Genomic DNA, 23,522 nt, shown 5'->3' with positions numbered 1-23,522 from the left:
TTTTGTACTTCAGAGAACACTATCAAGAAAGTGCAAAGACAACCTATAGACTAGAACATATTTATTTGCTAATCATATATCTGATAAAGTTTTAATATCTGGACTATATAAAGAATTCCTACAAATCAACAAGAGAAAGCCCAAAAACTCAATTTAAAATTGGGCAAAGAATTTGAACGGACAGTTCACTAAAGAAGATGCACAAATGGTCAGTAAGCGTGTGAAAAAATGCTCAACATCATTAGTCATCAGGGAAATAAAAACTAAAACCACCATGAGAAGCCACTGTACACTCATTAGGGCTGCTCTAATAAAGGAAAAATAAAGAGGAGGAAAAACAAGCTCATAAATACAGTGAACAGTTAGGTAGTTGCCATGGGTAGGGGGTGGGGAAAACTGGTGAAGATACTAATTTATGTTTATAAAATAAATACGTCACGGGAATGTCATGCACACCACGGTGACTACAGTTAATAATAACCTATATATATATTTGTCTTTTGTCTTCTTAGGGCTGTACCTGCAGCACAGGGTCGGCCCCAGGCTAGGAGTCCAATCAGAGCTATAGCTGCTGGCCTATGCCAGGGCCACAGAAACGGCAGATCCAAGAAGCATCTGCAACCTACACCACAGCCCATGGCAATGCTGGATCCTTAACCCACTGAGCGAGGCCAGGGGTCGAACCCGCAACCTCATGGTTCCTAATCGGATTCGTTTCCATTGTGCCATGACAGGAACTCCTGGAGCCCTAATATCTTGCGTGTAGATTGTAAAGTGATGTAGCCACTCGGGAAAAGAGTTTGACAGTTCATCAGAAAGGATCTTACAATAGGACGCAGCATTGTAGTCCTAGGAATATATCTAAGAGAATTGAAAATATACATTCCCACAAAAACGTGTACACAGATGTATGCCAGAGCAGCAGTGTTCACAATAGCCAAGGCAGCTATCGGGGTATAGAAGCAATCCAAACACCCATCAGTGGATAAATGGATAAACAAGATTTATCTTAGGTGAATTACATCGCAAGAAAAAAATTTTTAGGTGTTCCCATCATGGCGCAGCGGAAACGAATCCGACTAGGAACCATGAGGTTGCGGGTTCGATCCCTGGCCTCGCTCAGTGGGTGAAGGATCCAGCGTTGCCGTGAGCTGTGGTGTAGGTGGCAGACGCGGCTCAGATCTGGCGTGGCTGTGGCTCTGGCACAGGCCAGCAGCTGTAGCTCCAATTCGACCCCTAGCCTGGGAAACTCCATATGCCGCAGGTGCGGCCCTAAAAAGACCAAAGACAAAAAAAAAAAGAAAAAAAAATTTTAGATAGAAAGCTCTGTTCTCAGCACTTAATGCAGAAATGTTGCTTCCTGCTCCTGAGAACGATCAAATGAATGTCCCCCTAAAAATCTAATGAGCTCCGGTGTCCCCCCCATCATAGACGTCTTCCTTGAGAAAAGCAAATTGCAGAACTGGGCATCTAACTCAAACCTACATGATCATTAATGCCCCCCAAACAGCACTGGCTTCACATGGGCCACCCGCCTGCGCAGGCACACGCGGGCCTGTGCTCAGGAGGGCCTCGGGCTTAGAGGACTTAGAATCTTGAAATTCTTTTTTTTTTTTTTTTGTCTTTTTGTCTTTTTGCCTTTTCTAGGGCCGCTCCCTCGGCATATGGAGGTTCCCAGGCTAGGGGTTGAATCGGAGCTGTAGCCACCAGCCTACCCCAGAGCCACAGAAGCTCGGGATCCAAGCTGCATCTTCAACCTACACCACAGCTCACGGCAACACCAGATCCTTAACCCACTGAGCAAGGCCAGGGATCGAACCTGAAACCTCATGGTTCCTAGTCAGATTTGTTAACCACTGTGCCATGACGGGAACTCCAGAATCTTGAAATTCTTAATAATTTTCAAATAAGAGTTTCTATATTTTCATTTTGTGCTGGGCTTTGCAAATGACAGTGCTGCTCCTGCACCCAGGAGAGAAGACGAGCCCAGGGGGGAACACTGGGGCGCTAGAGGGGCTTACCGGCTGCCACAGAAGGAAAATTTTTAAAATGCAAATAATCAGTCCTAATTTTCTGTACTGCATATCTTGACTGTTACAGAACAGGAACCTAACTATCTCTGTAATGGATACCAAAACCAGAAACATACTTCTTAAGAACACAGAGGAAGGAAGAATGTCTGAAGCCATTCATTTATATCGTTATTTATGTTGAACCAAAGGAAATAAAATCAAGAGCAAAACACATGGCAACCCCACCGCACAGCGCGCTCGGTGGAGGAGATACCACGAACCGGGCCAGAGACCGTCCAGATGCAAAAGGTGCGGGAGCCCGAGAACCAGGTGGGGAAATTCTCACAACGTCGGAGCAGGAGACGGACGAACTGTGACATCAGGTCCTGACCTCATGTCACAGTTCACAGGATGGAGGGACTAGAAGAGAGAATTTCAAAGCTGTGTTAATAATTTGGATGAATGCAAAAATGAACACGGCATTCAGAGTCTAGCTTGGAGGTCAGGATTGGCTAAAGAGAATTTTCTACTAAATTTTGTTTTTGACTCCACAAAAATCACAGATTTTTTATATCTTTGGTTTTAGGTGCCTGGTTAGTCTCGCAGGTTCGATCCCCAGCCCAGCAGAGTGGGTTAAGGTTCCAGCATTGCCACACCTATAGCATAGGTCACGACTGTGGCTCAGCTCTGACCCCTGGCCCACGAACTCCCTATGCAGCGGGGTGGCCAAAAAAGAAAAAAAAAATCCCACTGAAGAATGAGGGTTTGTGGAAACAGAAACACAGACAGAGTAAAATCATTCTGGATTTAAGAATTACAAAAGAAGGCCCTGGGGAAGTCAGAATTACAGTTTATGACCTAATGTTAGGTGAGGATGAAAATGCAGAGCGAGAGAAAGAGACCCAACTCCATCCCCTGTCGCCAGGGACACTGGATGATGGAGTCTAGGGCTGGGTGAGGATGCTGTGTGTGGCCTAGACCAGAGATCAAGGCCTCGGCCACCGGGTAGAGAAGCAGGAGTGAGTCACAAGATACATGTGGTCCTGCAGGGACCCTCCACCAGGACTTGCACGGGTCCCATCCATCGCTGGCATCCAGCGGTGACCAGGGACGCTGCTGAGTTCATCTCACCTGCCCCGGGTGGGGGGTGGGGAACAGCCTCCTTTTCAAAGGCCACCACTCACAAGCAGCCCAGAGCATTGATGGGCAGCAAAGTGAAGGGAACGTCCTGCCCCAGCTCTGGGACACGACTGCACAGGGGTGACCCCATCCCAGGACAGAAGGATTACGGAATTCTTGCAGGTCTTCTGTCACATTTGCTCCCTCTGGAGAGCACAAAAATGTGACTGTTGTCACTTGGGAACCTGAAAACGTGATGTTTTTTTTAAAACTGAGGCTTTTATCCTCAAAAAAAAAAAGTGAGAGCTACTACACTAAAAGCTTAATAGTAAATAATTAACAATTTGAGACGCCTAGCCCAGGCCCTACTCTAAATGCCAGAGGGACTAAGCTAAACTTACAGTCACGCTTCACTCAGTACCATCATCATCCCTCGTTTCAAGCAAAGGAGACTGATCCAAGAGAAGGCTTGCCACTGTCACACAGCTGGTAAATTACAAAGGCTGGCTTTGAACTCAGGCAGTCAGAGTCCTGAGCCCACATGATTAACCCGAATGCGAAGCTTAGATCAAGTTACCGCTTGGCTCAAGGGACGCGCTCAGGTAAGTCCGTACAGAGACATAGCCAGACCCCCCATGTGGCCAGCTTCTCTGGTCGGTGCAGCTCAAACAAGACCTCAGGTCACCCCAGAAAAACCGACTCCTCAAAAGGCTTGCAGTGGCTGATGGAACACAATGTGTTCCGTGCTTCGGATGCAAGGTAAAATTTGATTTACAGTAAGAGGCACAGAATGAGCATGTTTATACTTGCAACCTGGCACTTTATTCTCAGTCCCCTGAATAACAGTGACGAGCGTTTTGTAACCCCAAGGTAACACGGCTCTAAGAAGGCAAGAGGGGTGAGATTTAGCAGCAGCTGCCCTCATAAATCAGCGTGTGGCTGCTTCTCTCGGTGCTCCGGGCTCCCCTCCTGGCTGTCATAACCTTATAAAGGGGAGCCCCATGAGAATTTATGTAACGATAGGAAGACTCATTTTCCTTCCTGCAAACCCCTTTCTGGAGCAAGGGGAGGATTAGGCTGCTGAGATTCTATGGGAAGAGAAAAAACCAAACCCGTGGTTTAGAGGGAGGAAAAAATGTGGGTCACCTTCAGCTCCGTTCCTGCCAAAAAATAAACCTGACCTTGTCCAGGCAGAAGGACATGCTGAATTCCTCCAAGTACATGAGTGACTGGATGCCCGAATAAATCAACGTGTGAGTGTGAGCCAGGCTCGCTCTGGAGCGGTTCTTTTCGGTGTGAGAACCGTTCAATTTTGGAGTCACCCAGAAAGGCTGAGTAGCTAACAAGGCCGATCAGCAGAGTCGGCCGCTGAATATTCATGCACAGATGACGCTCGCAGTCAATGCGTCTGACTTTTGTGTTTACTGATAGATTCTCAAATGCACTGTGTACACCAAAATTCTAAAAATAGAAAAAGAAGGCTGAGAAAGAAAACAGGAAAGAGACCTGGGCTGAGATCATACGTTACATCTGGATAGGCCTGCCCGATAAAAATACTTATCCTCAAACTTTTTCATTGTTTACCTGAAATTCAAATCTAACTGGGCCCCTGTATTTGTATTTGTTCATCGGACACGCTCTTTCTGAGCTAATAACCCGATGGAGAAGAGAGGGCTGAAGGGTGTATCTGGGACACACGCCCACATCGGGGACTCAGATGGAAACAGAGAAGCAGACGGAAGCATGGACAGAAATATGGTGGAAAAATCAGGTGCGCACAGAGCTTCTGCGGAGCGGCGATGCAGGCGCAGGGGAGAGGTTCTCTAAGCAAGGCCTGATGCCTGCAGAGTTGGCCCTTACAAGGTTGGTGGTGTTTCTGAGAAGTTGTGTGTCAGTGGCGGAGAAGAGGCGTGTGGCAGAATGACCTACAGGACCTCAGAATGGAAATTTAAAAGCGGAAGTTCCCGTGGTGGCGCAGCGGAAACAAATCCGACTAGGAACCATGAGATTGCAGGTTCGATCCCTGGCCTTTCTCAGTGGGTCAAGGATCCAGCGTTGCTGTGAGCTGGGGTGTAGGTCGCAGATGTGGCTTGGATCTGGCGTGGCTGTGGCTGTGGTGTAGGCCAGCAGCTACAGCTCCAATTCAACCCCAACCCGGGAACTTCCATATGCCGCAGGTGCGGCCAAAAAAAGACAAACAAAAAAAAAAAAGGGAAGAAAAGAAAGAAGACATTTAAGTGGGAAAGGAGCCCACTTCCCTCTCAGGATTGGGCAGACATAGCATAACTGTAACTTTTATCAACTCAGAATTTCTGTGGTCCAGTTTGGGGAGCTGTGTTTTGGTTACTAAAAGACAACAGAAATTATAAATCTTTCCTTGTGTTTCTCTGAAAAACCATGAAGGAGCTCCATAGCTTATAAGAGCCGGTGGGAAAGTCCTTATCTGCAGTTACTTGCTGCAGAGCCACCGCTATTCTCTGCTGTACCTGCCTCCACACTTCCCTCAGACATCAGCAATTCCCCTCCCCTCAACTGTTTTTCTTTTCCTTTTATTCTATTTTATTTATTTATTTATTTATTTATTTATTTATTTATTTATTTTTTAGCCATCGCCATGGCATGGAGAAGTCCCGGGCCTAGGATCGAACCTGTGCCACAGCAGCAACCTGAGCCACGGCAGTGACAATGCCAGATCCTTAACCTGCTGAACCGCCAGGGAACTCTTGTTTTTCCATTATATAGATCAATTAGCCCCTTCTGTCCAGCAAAAAGATCCAATCAACTTTCCCAACTAGGTCCCAAATGATCTGAAAGATGAAGTCTTTTCAAAGAGGGGGAAATAGGAGTTTCCTGGTGGCTCAGTGTGTTAAGGATCTGGCATTGTCACCGCTGTGGCTTGGGTTTAATCCCTGGCCTGGGAACTTCTGCATGCTGTGGGCATGGCCAAAAACAAACAAACAAACAAACAAAAAACCAAAAAAACCTCTTAGAGTGATGGAGATTTTCCAGACAAACTCCAGGTTTAGCCCCTGTCACATGACTGCTAAAGATCAACTGACCAAAACCAGAGAGGAGGAGAAAATATTACTAAACTGGAACCTCATTTCCTTTAAAAAAAAATCTGCTACCACATTTGCTGGCTTTGGATCCCTAAAGGGTTGCCTTAGCTTCATACCTCCAACGTGATTAAAACAAAAAACAATAATTAAACCACCTAATGCAAACCAATCCACATGCAAGGTTTTTTACGACCTGTGAGTCCATTTTCTGCATCTATGGGTCTCAGTCAAGACAAGACCACACACACACACACACGCACACACACACACACACCCCTCAATGCCCTTTCAGGAATCTAAGTGTTAACACATGTAAAATCATGAATCCCCTAATTCTTCCTGTGGGCGCGGTGTCATGTTAAGTTTTCTATTAAGAGGAATGACTGTGGGGTTCCTCTGGGGGCTCAGCGGTAATGAACTTGACTAGTATTCATGAGGATGCAAGTTTGATTCCTGGCCTCGTTCAGCGGGTGAAGGATCCAGCACTGCAATGAGCTGTGGTGTAGATCGAAGACCTGGCTCGGACCTAGTTTCCCCAGCCCAGTAATTTCCATATGCTGCAGATACAGCCCTAAAAAGCAAAAAAAAAAAAAAAAAGAAAGGAAGGAAGGAAGGAAGGAAGGAAGGAAGGAAGGAAGGAAGGAAGGAAGGAAGGAAGGAAAAGAAATAAGAAATGACTGTCACCTGTGTGTAGCTCCTTGCACTGTGCTCTCCCCAGCACAAGAGCCCAGGTCTGGAGCTGTGGGCCTTTGTGAGCTCCAGCCCCGCACCTGCTACCTCTGTGCCCATCTCTCTGCCTTTGGCCACCAGATGGCACTCTGGAAACGTTCTCAGCCCCAGCATCTCCTGCACCAAAGCCCCCTGCATTACTCCCAACTGGCCCTCCCCCGTCCCTCTTCTCCGTTCCCTTCCAAGCCATTTCCCAGAGTGCAGCCCAAGGGGCTTTGCGGAGGGCAGATCTGCATAATCTGGCAAGTCCCCCAAACTCCTGTGCTTGGCTTCTTCAGCCCGACAGCATGGTTGGCAGGGAGGCATGGGACGACGCAGGAAAAGCAGCACCAGGACAAGGCTGCTCTTCCCAGCACCCTGCTCAGAGCCCTTCCAAAGCTCCCCAAGGCCTTCAGGACAAGCTCCGAATCCTTAGCTCAGGGCCCAGACCCTCCATCATCAGCAGCCTCCGCCGACATCTCCAGCCCACCTTCCACCCGGCAACGCCCACAGACTCTCCTGTGGGACGGCAAGGAGCCAGCGTGCCCACCTCTGGCCTCTGGCATTCTGCTCCCTCCGTGTGCACTGCCTCCCCGCAGCCCAGCCCGGCTCTGGCTCACTCCTCATGTCCTCCAGAGTCTGACCAAGGAGCCTCCAGGAGCAGCCTCTCCCGGTCCCCAGGCTGGATCTGGAGCCATCCACCGGACCCGCTTCCTCTTTCATCTTCCCCGCCCCCACCTGAGATGGCACGCCCCTTGGGGGTCACTTTCGGGGGCCTGTCACCAAAGGTCAATGAGCTGTCAGTGTGTGTCCAAGGAGCCTGGGCCCATGCGAGCTCCCCTTGGAGGACAGGCACGCGGGGCTCACGCCTGAGCTGAGGGAGCCCTGGGGAGTGGATCTTCCTGGCCAAGATGGCAGAGAAAAAGTGAAGGGACAAACACGAGACCGTCTTTACCATGTGCATTCAAGGCATAAACCCCAGAAGATACTACCAGGTAAGATCTGGTCCCAGGTCAGGAGACTAGATTTCTCTGTCGCAGCCAAGGCGCTGAGCCCTCCCCAGTGTCATCTCCTGGAACCCTTCCTGCGAACTCTTGAGATGGGTGACAGCCACCCTCTACAGAGAAGGAAACTGAGGCTCGGGGAGGCGAGGTGACTTGGGCAACATCTCTATGCTAGGGAGGGTTCTGTCGGTGTCCAGAGCAGCACTGGAGGAAACGCCCCGTTGATTCAAGGGCCCTGCTGTGGGTCAACGGGCTTTCAGCAAGAGGGGTGGGAAACCTCCATGACAATGTGACAGGACAGGGCGTGGCAAAGAAGCACACAGGAGAAGGGGGCACGCAAGGGATGCTTAGACCACGGAGGCCCGCAGTCACCCATCCCAGTGGCCACAGGCCTCCAGGCCAATGGGCCTGATTGGAGTCCTTGGGCCCCAAGGATGGAGCTGCAAACGCCCAATGCAGGGGAAACTGGCCCTTAACTCCCGTCCCTTCGACTGCTTTACAAACTTCCGGACGCAACCTCACGGTAAAGGGCAAGACGAGACGGATAGGGCAGCAGATGGAAGCGGAAAGGAGAGGCAAGTCACCTCAAGGCCACCCAAGCCGGCCTCCCCCTCACCCCATCCCGGGCTTCCCTTCTGAGACTGGACACAAACAGCAGCGGGGAGGGAAGAATTGGAGGAAGGGGGGCGGGGAGAGGAAGAGGGGGGAGAGGGAAGGGTATAGAAACGGCCAAGGCTGGGGGACTCCCCCGAGGGGCTCAGGCTGCACCAGACACAGAACAATGGGCCCCAAGGCGGGGAGGGGAGCTGGAGGGGGGGAGGGAGCCTCCCGGTCAGGTCAGAGGGACCATCACGCTTCAGGAGCCAAGGCCACCACGGGGGCCCCCTATGGGTCTGTGTGGGCGGGGACTGCCCCAGGCAGCCATGGGGAGGGCCAAACTGTGCAGATCACACCACCCACCCCGAATAACCACGTCTTTGCCAGGTCATCTTGACAAAACCGCTGCGAGGGCTGCTGTCTTATTCCCGACCACACCCGGCAGAGGAGCCGGTGGGTGCAGACCTTTCCCCCGGGACGACGCAGCTGGGATGTTGCGGAGGCAGGGTTTGAATGCAGGCGGTTGGCTCTGACGGCTGCTCTCTGAATCAGCGCGGCTCCCCATGAGATGCAAAACAGGGGGTCGGAGTTCCCATCGTGGCTCAGTGGTTAAGGAAGCCAACCAGCACCCATGAGGACTGGGGTTCAATCCCTGGCCTCGCTCAGTGGGTGAAGCATCTGGCATTGCCATGAGCTGTGGTGTAGGTCGCAGATGCAGCTTGGATCCCGCGTTGCTGTGGCTGTGGTGTGAGGCGGTGGCTCCAGCTCTGATTCGACCCCTAGCCTGGGAACCTCCATACGCCTCGGGTGTGGCCCTAAAAAGACAAAAGACAACAACAATAAAACGGGTGATCAGGGCAGGGTCAAGACTGAGAGGACGCGGGTGGGGGCAGGTGGGGGTGGGTGGTGACGGCCCAGGAGGGGCTGGGCGCTCTGCTCCCTTGGCCCCAGCAGGGGCTCCCGTGCCCTCAGCGGCGCTGCCCTGCTGCGTGGACAGCACCTTCCCATCCGGCCTGTCCCCGGCCGCATCCTCAGCGGCAGGCCACTCGGCTTCACGGAAACTCTTTCTCTAATTGGCACTGAGACGCACAGCCTCCCTTTTCCTGTAGGTGGGGTTTCCATAGGAAAAAGCTGCTTCTCTGTCCTCCCCAGCCTAGCAACTGTTTGGAAGTCAGAGCCGCACATCCTGCTCTCCCGGGTCAAGTCCCCCTTGGACTGGCTCTTATTCGTCATTTGCTGACTGGGGCCAACGGGGGCCCCCGGAACGTGGCCTCCCGGGCCATTCTGCTCCTTCTCGGGGCTCTCAAGCCCCTGCTGCCGACGATGGCCTGGCCTGGGAACTCTGCTGGTTCCCTCAGCTAATTATGAGACACGACTGTGCCCGCAGGTCTGGGGGCCGGAGAATCAAGCCCCCCGGCAAACACCGGAGGACGTGTCTAGTCTTTGGTGAACTCTAGCGGATTCCTGGATCTGGTCCACTCGGGTGGTAAGCATGATGCCACTTCTGCCGCTTCTGCTGGGACTTCTGGGGCCTGGTGGCTCCTTGCTCCTTTCGGGGGATTGTCAGGAGGTGGCCACTCTCACGGTGAAATACCAGGTGTCCGAGGAAGTGCCGGCCGGCACGGTGATAGGGAAGCTGGCCCGGGAGCTGGGCCGGGAGGAGCGGCCCGGGCTGGCGGGGGGTGCCTTCCAGGTCTTGCAGCTGCCTCAGGCGCTGCCCATCCACGTGGATGCTGAGGACGGCCTGCTCAGCACAGGGAAGCGGCTGGACCGGGAGCAGCTCTGCCGGCAGCAGGATCCCTGCCTGGTTTCCTTTGACGTGCTGGCCGCAGGGGACTTGGCCCTCATCCACGTGGAGGTCCAGGTGCTGGATATCAATGACCACCAGCCCCAGTTCCCCAAAGGCGAGCAGGAGCTGGAAATCTCGGAGAGCGCCTCGCTGAGCACCCGGATCCCCCTGGACAGAGCTCTGGACCCAGACACCGGGCCCAACACCCTGCACTCCTACACCCTGTCCCCCAGCGAGCACTTTGCCCTGGATGTCATCGTGGGGCCCGATGAGACCAAACACGCGGAGCTCGTGGTGGTGAAGGAGCTGGACCGGGAAATCCGCTCGTTTTTTGACCTGGTGTTGACTGCCTATGACAGCGGGAACCCCCCCAAGTCAGGCACCAGCCTGGTGAAGGTCAACGTCCTGGACTCCAATGACAACAGCCCTGTCTTTGCTGAGAGCTCGCTGGCACTGGAAGTCCAAGAAGACGCTGCCCCTGGCACTCTCCTCATCAACCTGACTGCCACAGACCCTGACCAAGGCCCCAACGGGGAGGTGGAATTCCTCCTCAGCAAGCACGTGCCTCCAGAGGTGCTGGACGCTTTCAGCATCGATGCCAAGACCGGCCAGGTGATCCTGCGGCAACCCCTGGACTACGAGAAGAATCCCGCCTACGAGGTAGACGTCCAAGCGAGGGACCTGGGTCCCAACCCCATCCCAGCCCACTGCAAAATTCTCATCAAGGTTCTGGACGTCAACGACAACGCTCCGAGCATCCACATCACGTGGGCATCCCAGCCGTCGCGGGTGTCCGAAGCGCTGCCCAAGGACAGTTTCGTTGCTCTCGTCACGGCAAACGACCTGGACTCGGGCAACAACGGGCTGGTCCACTGCTGGCTGAGCCAAGAGCTGGGCCACTTCAGGCTGAAGAGGACCAACGGTAACACGTACATGCTGCTAACCAACGCCACGCTGGACAGAGAGCAGTGGCCCCTGTACACCCTCACTCTGCTGGCCCAGGACCGGGGACCCCAGCCCTTGTCAGCCAAGACGCTGCTCAGCATTCAGATCAGTGATGCCAACGACAACGCACCCGTGTTCGAGAAGAGCCGATACCAGGTCTCCACTCGGGAGAACAACCTCCCCTCCCTTCATCTCATTACCATCAAGGCCCACGACGCAGACCTGGGCGTTAACGGGCAAATCTCATACCGCATCCAGGACTCCCCGGTTTCTCACTTGGTAGCGATCGACCCGGATACAGGAGACGTCACGGCGCAGAGGTCACTGGACTATGAACAGATGGCCGGCTTCGAGTTCCTGGTGGTGGCGGAGGACGGGGGCCAGCCCCAGCTGGCATCCAGTGTCTCCGTGTGGGTCAGCATCCTGGATGCCAACGATAACGCCCCAGAGGTGATTCACCCCATGCTCAGCGATGGGAAAGCCAGCCTCTCGGTGCTTGTAAACGCGTCCACGGGTCACCTGCTGGTGCCCATCGAGACGCCCAACGGCCCGGGTCCAGCAGGCACCAACTCGCCCCCACAGGCCGCCCCCGGCTCCCAGCCATTCTTTTTGGCAACCATCGTGGCGAGAGATGCAGACTCGGGGCCAAACGGAGAGCTCCTTTACAGCATCCGGAGTGGGAACGAGGCCTGTCTCTTTGTCCTCAGCCCCCGCCTGGGGCAGCTGTTCGTCAATACCACCAATGCCAGCAGCCTCATCGGGAGCGCGTGGGAGCTGGAGATCGCGGTGCAGGACGGCGGCAGCCCCTCCCTGCAGACCCGAGCCCTGCTGAGGGTCGTGTTTGTCACCAGTGCGGACCACCTGAGGGACTCAGCCCGCGAGCCCGGGGCCCTGAGCCCGTCAATGCTCACGGTGATTTGCCTGGCCGTGCTGCTGGCCGTCTTCGGGTCCGTCTTGGCTCTGATCATGTCCATCTGCCGGACGGAGAAGAAGGACCACAGGGCCTACAACTGCCGAGAGGCCGAGTCCTCCTACCGTCACCAGCCCAAGAGGCCCCAGAAACACATCCAGAAGGCAGACATCCACCTCGTGCCTGTGCTCAGGGGCCAGGGGGAGGAGACTGGCGACGTCGGGCCGCCCCCCAAGCACGTGAGCAGCGAAACGACGCTGGAAGCGGGCTGGGACCCCTGCCTGCAGGCCCCCTTTCACCTCACACCCACGCTGTACAGGACCCTGCGTAACCAAGGCAACGAGGGAGCACAGGCTGAGAGCCGGGAGGTGCTGCAGGACACCGTGAACCTCCTTTTCAACCATCCCAGGCAGAGGAACGCCTCCCGGGAGAACCTGAACCTCCCGGAGCCCCAAGCTGCCGTGGGTCAGCCCCGCTCAAGGCCCCTGAAGGTTCCAGGCAGCCCCCCAGGGAGGGCGCCCGGAGATCAGGGCGGCCCGGAGGCCCCGCTGAGCCCGCCGGCCTCCTCGGCAACCCTGAGGCGGCAGCGGCATCTCAATGGCAAAGTGAGCCCCGAGAAAGAGTCCGGGCCCCGTCAGATCCTGCGGAGCCTGGTCCGGCTGTCGGTGGCGGCCTTCGCGGAGCGGAACCCTGTCGAGGAACTCACTGTGGATTCGCCTCCTGTTCAGGTACCTTCAGCCGCTCTGGGGTGGGCAGGGCTCCGGTCGCTCATGGGCCATCACCCCCATCATCAGAGCCTCACATTCCCCACATCCATTCATTCCTTAGGCTCACCGGGCACTTGAGGACGCGCTGGGTGCAGGGGTTCAGGGTGCAAGCTCTGGGGTCAACAGAATTTAGCTGTGTGATTCTGGACAAATGACGTACTGTCTCTGAGCCGTAGTTTCCTTAACTGTAAAGGAGCAATGACAGTAAGAGTGTCTGCCTTGCAGAGCCGCCCTAAGGATCTGATCAGTGCATTTGATCAAGAAATTACCACTCACTCCTGGCACAACAAGACACACAGCCAAGACATGGATAAGAGTACAAGCTTTGGAGCAAGGCTGGGTTCCAATCCTGGCTCCACCTCTCCCAAGCTGTGAACACAGGAAAGTTACTCCACTTCTCTGTTGAAAATGCCCAGACAACAGCACACACACACCCCCACCCCAAGTTTGCAGGAAGATGAAATGAATGTACTTAAAGCCTCTAGAATAGCATCTGGCAGGTAGTCAGCACTCAGAAAATGATGATGATTTTTCTTCAAAGCTCTTCTCCAGCTCACCCGCCCTCCACTCATGTGGGCAGCCTCCCTGCGAAGCCAGCTAGCATGGGCATCATTGCCCTGGGTTCGAGGGCTGCATCTGACTTGCCTGAGACCACAGAGCTTGCCTGCCGGCTGCCGACGATAAAAACAACCTTGGAACTTGGGAGTTAGGCAGGTCCGGGTTCAAACTGCAGGGCAGCCACTTAGGAACCGAGCAACACCAACACCTGAGCCTGAGTTTCTTTATACAGCGGGGATCATCAGGCCACACTTACCCGTGTTTCCCTGCCGGGGTTGAGGATTAAATGGGAAGATGAATGGCCATGTCTAGTAGCCTAGGATTTACTGGCCCCCAGTGGGAAAGCTTTTTTTTCTGGGATGGAGCCTGATCTCAAACCCACATGTACTCCCCTGAACCCCAGATCATTTTCCCTCGGCCAGGCGGCCTGCCCACGGCACGGTTCGGTTTAGTCCGGTCATCCATCAGCTCACGTTTCCTGTGGAGCAAGGACACGGCTTCCTTCCCTCCCCCTCTGCAGGAAGCCACCTGGAGGGGGCCCAGTTGCTCTCTTACAAGTCCCGCCTTGGGCCTCTAGGCAGCCCCAGATGTCGCCCAGAGCCATTCATTCATTCATTCACTGCTTATGGAATGAGCTCTTTGTGCCAAACTCAGTGCAGGTGGTTGGAGAACAGAGACAGCAGAGAGCAGGCCCGGGGGGGGGGGACCCCACTGGGCTGCAGGAGAGAAGGGTGCCCGGCTGGGATCAATTCGAGGGTCAGAGGCAACCTGCCTAATGCAGGTGGAGTCAGATCCAGGTTCAAATTCCAGCCCTGCCGCTCCCTGCTGTGCAGCCTCTGTGAGCCTCTGGGGTCAGAGCTGCAAAGTGGCTGGAATGGTACCTCTCTCCCTGGGTCACCGAAGAATGGCGCGAGGTTCTATACCACTGCGCAGCTAAGAAGCGCGGATCCGAAGCTCCATAGCTACGTGAGGAACATTCTTTGATTTAATTCTTACGACCACAGCCAGCACAGGACCTGGGTCTCATTATTATTATTCCCTTTCCACTGCTGAGGCAACTGAGGCTCAGAATGCTTAAGCAAGCCCTCAAAGCCGCAAGACGGGAAGTGGGGCAGGAGCAGACTGAGGATGTGAACCCGAGTCTGACCCCAGAGTTGGGGCTCTGATGTTAAATGACCTCGAATGACACTGCGTGGCTTAGGGCTGGGCACTCGGAGAGTGTCCCTGAGGCATCAGCTGTCACTTGAGAAAAGGGTGGCAGGTGCTTTAGGAGGACGTCTGGGCCTGGGCAAGGGGTGGGAACTGCCCTGAGCTGGGAGCAGGACCCCGACCCTCCCAAGTCCTGGCCACTTCCCCTGCCAGCTCTCCTCTGAGCTTGGCACTGCCTGTCTTGAGCTGCCCAGAGGGGAGAGGGGGCTCCTGGGTGTGTGTGTGGGGGGGGAATGGCACTGGGCCCCGGAGGCAGAGGCAGCATTTCTAGGAGAAACAACCCAAACTCCTCTAAGCTGCAGAGCATTTTCCACTTTCAAACCACCTAGTTAACCCTGACGACCCTGTGAGGAAGGCGGAGCGGGCATCTTTCGATCCACCTTAGAAATGAGGAAACTGGGCTCCCGGGATGTCCCCAAACCTGCCTGATCTCACACAAGCTAGAAATGACCTTGAACTAGAGCTCAGCTTCCTGAGCCTTCGTCTGCTGCTCACCCACCCCTGCCCCATCCACCAACCTTTCTGCAGCGCCACCATTTGCCCTGGCCTTTCAGCCGGCAGTGCCTTCTTTCTGAAATGCCCTTCACCCCTCACCCAGACCCTCACCCTCTCCACTTGCCAAAGCCCTGTGGGAGCTTTGGGGCCCGGCAGAGGCGCCTGGCATGCCGTCTGAACTCAGGAAACAGTGGTTGAAAGCAATGACTCCTTACCCTGTCCTCCCCACGCCCCTTCGTCCTGGCTCCGAGGCGGGTGAGGGCCCCCTCTGCTCCCACAGACCTGCATCCTTTCCCTCCCTCGACACAGCTCCGGAGAAACTGCCAGGCCCTGTCTCCCCTGAGGGTCATCCCTGGCAGACTGTGAGCTCCCTGAGGCCAGCGACTGGCCCTTGCTCTCATCCTCTTCTCATGACGAGTACAGTGTGGGGCGCAAAGGAGCTCATATTAGATATTTGTCAAGGGAAGAGCAGGATGAAAAAATAAATGATGAAAAGACACCTTTTCCCTTCTCTACAGTGTAATCTTGGCCCACCTCCATCGGCTGGTGGTTGAATCCTGCTGAAGGAGGGAGTGACACTTTAAGATAACCCTTATCGAAGCAGTAACACATTGATGGGCAGGCAATGCCTTTTTTTACCCTCCCCTCCGCCCCCCGAGGGAGGGGAGGGGCCCAGGGGGTCCTCAGGCTCTCTCTCAGACACCCAGGTCCCCGGCAACACGGCCAAGCAGGGAGCCCGCCTGCACACGTCCCGGCCCGGTCACCGTCACCGTGCGCCCTCCCCCACCCCATCCACACACATCTGAAGCTGGAGGAAAGACTATAAAAAGCAAGCACAGCATTGAGGGAAACATCCGGTAGGAAGTGTGCTGGGTCGGAATTGTGTGGAGTCAACAGATTTTTCCTGTCTTGTAGCAAATCTCCCAGCTGCTGTCCTTGCTGCATCAGGGCCAATTCCAGCCCAAACCAAACCACCGGGGAAATAAGTACTTGGCCAAGCCCGGCAGCGGCAGGTAAGGAGCACGTAGTCCCCACCGGCTTCTCAAGCCCCCCTAGCAGCCTGCCCTCAGCCTGCAGCCTCTGTGACCAGAGAAGCGGGGAGCACATCCCGGAGGCTGCTCCCCCCGGGAAATTGCAGCCAACAAGCATCCCTCCCCCGCCCCCCCCCCCACCGGCCCCGCCCAGGCAGCTTGGTCCTGGAGCAACTGCACTAATGGTATTCACAGGACCCAGAGTCACGAAGGAAATGACTTCATCTCAGAGGCTCTGACTGTCTGTCCCCTGACTGCAGAGGTGCTGGGCTATGGACTCGACCTCCCCACCACCCAGCCTTCTTTCTCCTGACCCTTAAACACGACACGAAGGCTCCCGGCTAAGGACGTGGGTGTGTGGGTGGGCGCCTTTGGGTTGTCCTAGAATTGAAGACCCCTCGAGGGGACGGACATCTAACTTAACTCCCTCTGGTAACAGCCAGACAGACTGAGCCTCTAGGTAGCTTGAGCCCACGCAGCTATGTAAGCTGGGGCAAATCCGATTAAGCCGCGGCTTTGCGTCTATGAAACGGAGGTCAACACGCTTCCTTACAGGGGTGGGGGTGAGGAGTCAAGGATCACACCTGCCCTAAGCTCATGGCCCCGGGCTTGGCACATAGGAGGTACTCAAGCCAGGCCAAGAAGTCTCCCCTTAAAGTGACTTTGCTCAAGGTCAAGTGGCCAATGAGTGACAAAAGTGGGATCAGCTCTCAGGACACTGACCTCCAGTTCAGTGCCCTTGCTGTGACAACTTCGAGTTTTGTTTTTGGTTTCATTTCATTTTGTTTGCAAAGACAGCCGGAGGTAGCGTCGAGTGTTTAGGGGGGTGAGGGCACGACTCCGGGGACCATCAGCCTGGATTTGAATTCTTGCTTAATCACTTCCTCTGTGGGGACCATGGCCAAGCTGCCTAATCTTTGCAAGTCTTGGGTTTTCTCATCTGTAAAATGGGGACAATGACAAGAGACCCCCTTACTGACATGAAAGGTTTGATAGGAAGGGGTATATACCTTGCAAAGCACAGGCCTGACGCCGAGGAATTCCTCAGGTGACATTCGTTGTTGTCCTTACTTGCAAACTGGCTGCCTCCCTGATCCCTTCACAGGAGCAGAAAGGGTCACAGAAAAAAAGCAGCAAGGACTCCCAGGCCTTAAAGCCCCTCAGGGAGGCTCCCCAGCTGCTGGGATGAGGGGCCAAGGCCTGTCCCCACCATGCTGGGGCAGCCCCAGGAACCGGTGATGGGGGTGGGGGTGGGGGGCTGGTCCGCAGGAGGGAGGGGCCGGGTGGAGAGAGCCAGGGGCATCACGGTAGACCCCGATCGGCTTTGGATGCCTCACCTCAGCTGCAGCCTCCATCGACCTGCTCTTCCGGTCTGGGATTTAGCCTCGAATAGGAAGGAGGGGACATTCAGTCTCTCAGTCCCCACGTATTTATGAAGGGCCTACTATGTGCCAAGCCTTGTTCTGAGCAGGGACTGAGACAGACAAGAATCCCTGCCCTCGCTGGAGCTCAAACTTGGACAGAGGGTGGAGGGATGGAAGGATGACTGCACCGGATCAGCTGAAGTCCACTAAGCTCCTACTGTGTGCCAGGGAGAGAGACGGAATGGAGGGACAAGGGCGAGTAAGATCAGTGCCCTCACGGTCACATGTTCGCGAGCGCTTCTAACACCGCGCTAAGCTCCTTACGTGTAAAGCCTCCTTTTACCCCCACGGTGCCCCAGAGGTGGGGGGCACTGAATGCTCCCATCTCACACAGGAGGAAACAGACTCGGAGTAGGCAGGAGAGCCGGGATCAAGTAGCCCAGGTCGGTCTGACTCTGAAAGTTGGGCCATGGACCCCATTCCCTCTGTGGATGAATGAACGCTGGTGCGAACAGAAGACTATTCGTGAGCAGGAACGAATGAGGCTGCTGCGATTGCCTCACCTGTGGCCTCGGGGGGGCCTCCCTTTGCAGGAGTGCAATCCCGGAGCCGGACGGCCCAGGGGCCAGGGCTGGTGGCCAGGCAGAACCGGACCAGGAGGAAGGGCTCCTGGACCCTGAGGAGGACCTGTCTGTGAAGCAGCTGCTAGAAGAAGAGCTGTCGAGCCTGCTGGACCCCCACACAGGTAGGGACTCTCCCCAGCCGCCCCCCACCCGCCCCATACACCGTGCTTCTGCCCGCACAGTCCCCTCAGGTGCCCAGGCTCCAGAGTCCCGCGCCAATCTACTGCAGGGAAGCACAGCCATTCTGTTTCTGGAGAGAATGCCAGGAACATGCGACTTGTCCCGGGGCTTCAGAAGGTCTTCGTGTGTTGAAAAACCAGATTCTACATTGATTACTCATTTAAAGAAATCAGCAAGGGAGTTCCCATCATGGCCCAGCGGGTTACAAATCCAACTAGTATCCATGAGGGTGCAGGTTCGATCCCTGGCCTCACTCGGTGGGTTGAGGATCTGGCATTGCTATGAGCTGTGGTGTACATCACAGATGCGGCTCAGATCCCACATTGCTGTGGCTGTGGTGTAGGCCGGCAGCTGCGGTTTCGATTCGACCCTAGCCTGGGAACTTCCATATGCCACGGGTGCAGTCCTTAAAAAGCAAGAACAAACAAACGAGCCCCCCAAAAACCCATCATAAGAATAGTGAACAATTACGGAGCCCCTGGTGTGTGCCAGGTACCAAGGGAGCATCTGGTACACTTTATCTCAGTCAAGCTTCCACACAGTCTTTTGAGGGCGATGTCACGAGCTCCAATTTGGAGAGCAGCAAACTGGTGGCCCAGAGAGGTAACAGCCAGCCCAGAGTCACCCAGCTCCTCAGTGAGCCAAGGAAACCAACCTGGGACCACCTGCCATCAGGCGACCTCCATTTACCCCCTAAACCACTCATCTGCATTTCTCGGGTGAGTTTAAGTATCAAATACTCTTACCCTGAGAACTTAAGAATCTGCCAGCCCCCCGCCCCCACACGAGTCAGCCTTCTCAGGTAATACGGAGTCGTCCCACCTGCACTGTGGTTTTCTTGCCTTTTTTTTTTTTTCTTTCTTTCTTTTTTAGGGCCGCACCTGCAGCATATGGAGGTTCCCAGGCTAGGGGTCTAATTGGAGCTACAGCTGCCGGCCTACACCACAGCCACAGCCACGCCAGATCTGAGCCACATCTGCAACCCACACCACAGCTCACAGCAACACCAGATGGTAAACCGAGCGAGGCCAGGGATCGAACCCGCAAACCTCCTGGTTCCTAGTTGGGTTCATTTCCGCTGCACCACAATGGGAACTCCCAGGTTTTCTATGTCTGTAGTTAGTAACCCACTTCTCATCTGGACATGCCCTCTGTGCTGAAGGCATGGCAGGGACTTCCCTGGCCTGGGTTAAAAAAAATGCAGCTAATGTTTACTGAGTGCTTTCTATGGGCTGGTCCCTGTTCTCAGCGCCTCGTGAGGAAATCTTGTGAGATGGGGACTATTCATTGTCCCACTTCATAAAGGAAAAAATGGAGAGGCCAGGGTGTTTAATAATATGCCCAAGGTTGGGCAGCCAATAGTTATTAACCCAGGCAGTGTGGCTCTAAATCAAAATTAAGTGAAATGAAATCTAATTAAAATTAAGCAGAATGAAAAATCCAGTTCCTCAGTCACACCAGCCACATTCCAAGTGCTCAGCAGCTACACGGAGCTAGTGGACATTGCTTTGGACAGCAGGAAGCTACAAAGTTTTATAGGACAGCATCGTCTAGAATGCAGGGCTGTGAGGTGCAATAGAGCGGCCAATGTGGAAAGTCCTAGTACAGATTGAGGCATGATGGACTCTAAGACCCAGTCCAGATTTTGAAGGCTAAGTATGAAAAAAGAACACGAAATATTTCATTAATAATTTGTAAGGGAATTTCTTTCATGGCTCAGCGGTTAACCACCCCAACTAGTATCCATGAGGGTCGATCCCTGGCCTCGCTCTGTGGGTTAAGGGTCCAGCGTTGCCGTGACCTGTGGCATAGATCGAAGATGCAGCTCGGATACCGCGTTGGTGAGGCTGGTGGCTGCAGCTCCGATTGGACCCCTAGCCTGGGAACCTCCATAGGCCCTGGGTGTGGCCCTCAAAGAAGACAAAATAATAATAATAATAATATTTGGGGGACGAAGAGCACAGCGGAGGTAGACGAGCCTGTGCTGCTCACGGGGCTGGACCGTGATGGGGTCTCGGCGAGGGTGCCTGAGGCGGGGCTCTTGGCAGCATCTGAGGACGTAATCAGGATCTCACTTCACCAGTTGCGTGAGCTCACTGAATGCTCGCAGGCACCTGACCAGATGAGCGCTCCCATTTCACCACCGTATGAGGCCAAAGGAGGCTCAGAGAGGTTGAGCGAGTTTCCCAGAGTCACACTGCTCATAAGCTGCAAAGCTGGGAAAGCAAACCCAGGTCTGCCCGGCGCCCACCTGCCCTGCAGTGACTTCCTCGTCGCCTTTCAGCCATCCTCCTACACCTCACTGATGGTCTCATCCCAGGCTTCATTCCTTCCAAAGCGCTCGGACCCTCGTACAAGGAAAAGCCTGGTTCGGTAACACCAAAACCTTGTTCCAGCCTTAGAACCCCAGAGTCGCAGGAAACTAAGGTTTACATTTTCCCAAATGTCCCGGGTTCATATTTATGTTCATCCAATCATTCAAAATCCTTCACCAAGTCCCAGGTGTGGGCTGGACCAGCCCGGAAGGGGCCTCACCCTCCCTCACAGCCTGCAGAGTCCTGCACCGGCAGGCCAAGCCCGAGGCACATTTATCAACAGACATAGCATTTAGCTGTATTTTGGAATAACTTTTCAAAATTATAAAAGTAATGCTTGGTTCATGGAGACAAATGTAGATAAACAAACAAACAAACAAAAAAGAATAAATCACTTCTGCCCAGGTGTGGGTTCAGTTAACATTCTGACTATCCCCTTCCAGTCTTTCATTCCAGGTACAGATTCTAAAGTGGCTCATCTCAAACAAACATTAAATATGAGTTAACGTAGATGTGCTTTTTTTTTTTTTTTTTTAAAGACGTAGATTTTAACCACAAGGCCCATATTTTCTTTCCTCTGGCTTGGCCTCTGTCATCAGGCCTGGGACTAGTTTTCTGAGACAGAATTTTCTGTGGAAGAGATAGGAAAAGGAGATGTGTGATGGTGGGATTTGGGGTCTGGAGGACCTTTTTCCACTGCCCTGTCTCTTTCTTGGGACTGGTCCTTAGGCCAGCAGCCCCTTCTAAGGGTTTCCTGCAGCTGGAGAGGTGAAGGTTGAGGAGCCAAGGGCACAGGGCCAGGAGCTGACGGTACAGACCTCAGCCTGGGAATTCCAGAACCGCAGGTGGGCACCCAGCATCCAGGGGAGGAAGGGCCAGCTCTTCAGAGAGTGGCTGGGGTGACACGGTCCCAGGGGGCTTCTGGGTCATCAGACCTGGGGGTCACATCTGGGCTTGGTTGCCTAGTAGAAGTGTGACTTGTTTCCTCATCCATAAAACACCCTTGACTCCTAAAGTTTGTGCGGAGATTCGACGAGACAACTACGTGAGTCGCTTGGCACAGAAGTACTTAACCAGTGGGCACTAATATTATGAACAGGAACCCAAGGTAGGGTCAAGCCAGGAGCTCCAGCATTGGTGAAAAAAGGGATTTTTTTCCCCCCTCCAACCTCAGCTAGTAGTGTCCCGAGGGAGTCAAAATCCTGGCTGCACGGTGATGGATGAAACACAGGTAGACCTGAAACACGCCGCAGCTTGAGAGATGCTTTACAAACAGACCTAATTGCTAATTCTAGGCCTGCCTCCCCCCGCGGCCGCGGCCTCGCTCTGCTCACGCGCCGGACCTCCGCTGCTGCCTTCCGGCCCAGCCAGCTTCCCGCCGCCGCCGCCGCCGGGGCCCCTTCCTTCCCGCCCCCTCCGGCCGCCCCGTCGATGCGCGCCCTGCCCCCACCTCCCTTCCCTCCTTTGTCAGGCGCCCCGCCCGCCCCGGGCTCCGCCCTCACCGCGTCCCCTCCGCCCCCTGCAGGCCTGACCCTGGACCGGCTGAGCGTCCCCGACCCGGCCTGGATGGCCAGGCTGTCTCTGCCCCTCGCCAGCAACTACCGTGACAACGTCTTCTCCCCGGATGCCGCAGCCTCGGAGGAGCCCAGGACCTTCCAGACGTTCGGCAAGGCGCCGGGGCCCGAGCTGAGCCCGACGGGCACGCGTCTGGCCAGCACCTTCCTGTCGGAGATGAGCTCGCTGCTGGAGATGCTGCTGGAGCAGCGCGCGGCCGTGCCGGTGGAGGCCGCCTCCGAGGTGCTGCGGCGCCTCTCCGTCTGCGGGAGGACCCTCAGTCTGGACCTGGCCACCAGCGGGGCCTCGGGCTCCGAAGTCCCCGGGGGGCCGGCTGGAAAGAAGGGAGCCGAGGCCAGGACCAACAGCAGCAGCAGCAGCAGCAGCAGAGACCTGTGGATCCAAGAACCGGGGGCCCCGGGAGATGTCAGGAAGCCCAGGCCCTGAGGATCCCCGACAGGCGCGCTGCTTTCTCTAGTCTTTGAACTCACTCACCAGAAGCGGCCTGAGAACGTTAGGGTGACCGATGGGGCCCCAGAGAGGAGGCAGGAGCCCCAGGACCGTTGGCAGGGACCACAGCAACCCCTTGCAAGGGGCTGGCTCTGCCTGGGAATTTTCAGGAGGAGGCAAGTCCGTTGGCGGCAACGTGTTTGCTGGCAAAACACGGAAAAGAGCACAGAGTATTTGTCCACCTGCCGGACAGATGCCAAGGACTGTCACGAGCAGGAAAGGGGTGTCCTCGTTACACACCGGAGGGTGGGGGGGCTGGACCCTGGGGCGCCAGGCGCAGCTCGCCGACCTAATAAAGGAAAAGGAGCGGCTGGTATGGTTTGCACCTGTCAGAGGGGTGGAGGAGGGAAGAGTGAGGGTTCTTTGTCATCCAGCCCCGGGGCCAGCGGGTCACCCTGGGCCTGGACAGGAGGGTGCACAGTGTTAGGCAGGCAATGAGGGACATGAGTTTGTTTGCTTTTGTTTTTTTTTAAATGGCCGCACAAGCAGCATATGGAAGTTTCCAGGCCAGGAATTGAATCTGAGCCACAGCTGTGACTTACGCCACAGGTGCGGCAACACAGGCTCCTTTAACCCAAGAGCGCTGGGCCGGGGATCCAGCCACACCTCTGCAGCAACCAAAGCTGCTGCAGTTGGATCCTTAGCCCACTGTGCCACAGCAGGAACTCCTGGACATGTGTATCCTTGACTCTCAGTCCTCTGCTGCTCCATTATCAAATAATCGGCTTCTCAGCTGGAAAATTAGGGCTAAGAAAAGCGTGACTATTTATAGA

The 23,522-nt window shown here is 54.9% G+C and overlaps 1 protein-coding gene across 1 annotated transcript; it reads left to right on the top strand.

The window, feature by feature from the left end:
• Positions 1-9,662: 9,662 nt before the first annotated feature.
• On the top strand, positions 9,663-23,063 carry PCDH12 (protocadherin 12). Its single transcript, XM_047778907.1, has 4 exons — positions 9,663-12,871; positions 16,088-16,185; positions 18,161-18,312; positions 22,211-23,063. The coding sequence occupies exons 1-4, from the start codon at positions 9,992-9,994 to the stop codon at positions 22,684-22,686; spliced, it is 3,606 nt and encodes a 1,201-aa protein (XP_047634863.1). The 5' UTR covers positions 9,663-9,991; the 3' UTR covers positions 22,687-23,063.
• The last annotated feature ends 459 nt before the right edge of the window (positions 23,064-23,522 follow it).

Source organism: Phacochoerus africanus, chromosome 4 (assembly GCF_016906955.1).
Source record: "Phacochoerus africanus isolate WHEZ1 chromosome 4, ROS_Pafr_v1, whole genome shotgun sequence".
NCBI classification, from domain to species: Eukaryota; Metazoa; Chordata; class Mammalia; order Artiodactyla; family Suidae; genus Phacochoerus; species Phacochoerus africanus.
The sequence above is the reverse complement of the archived record's forward strand: the minus strand, read 5'-3'. Positions and strand labels throughout refer to the sequence as shown.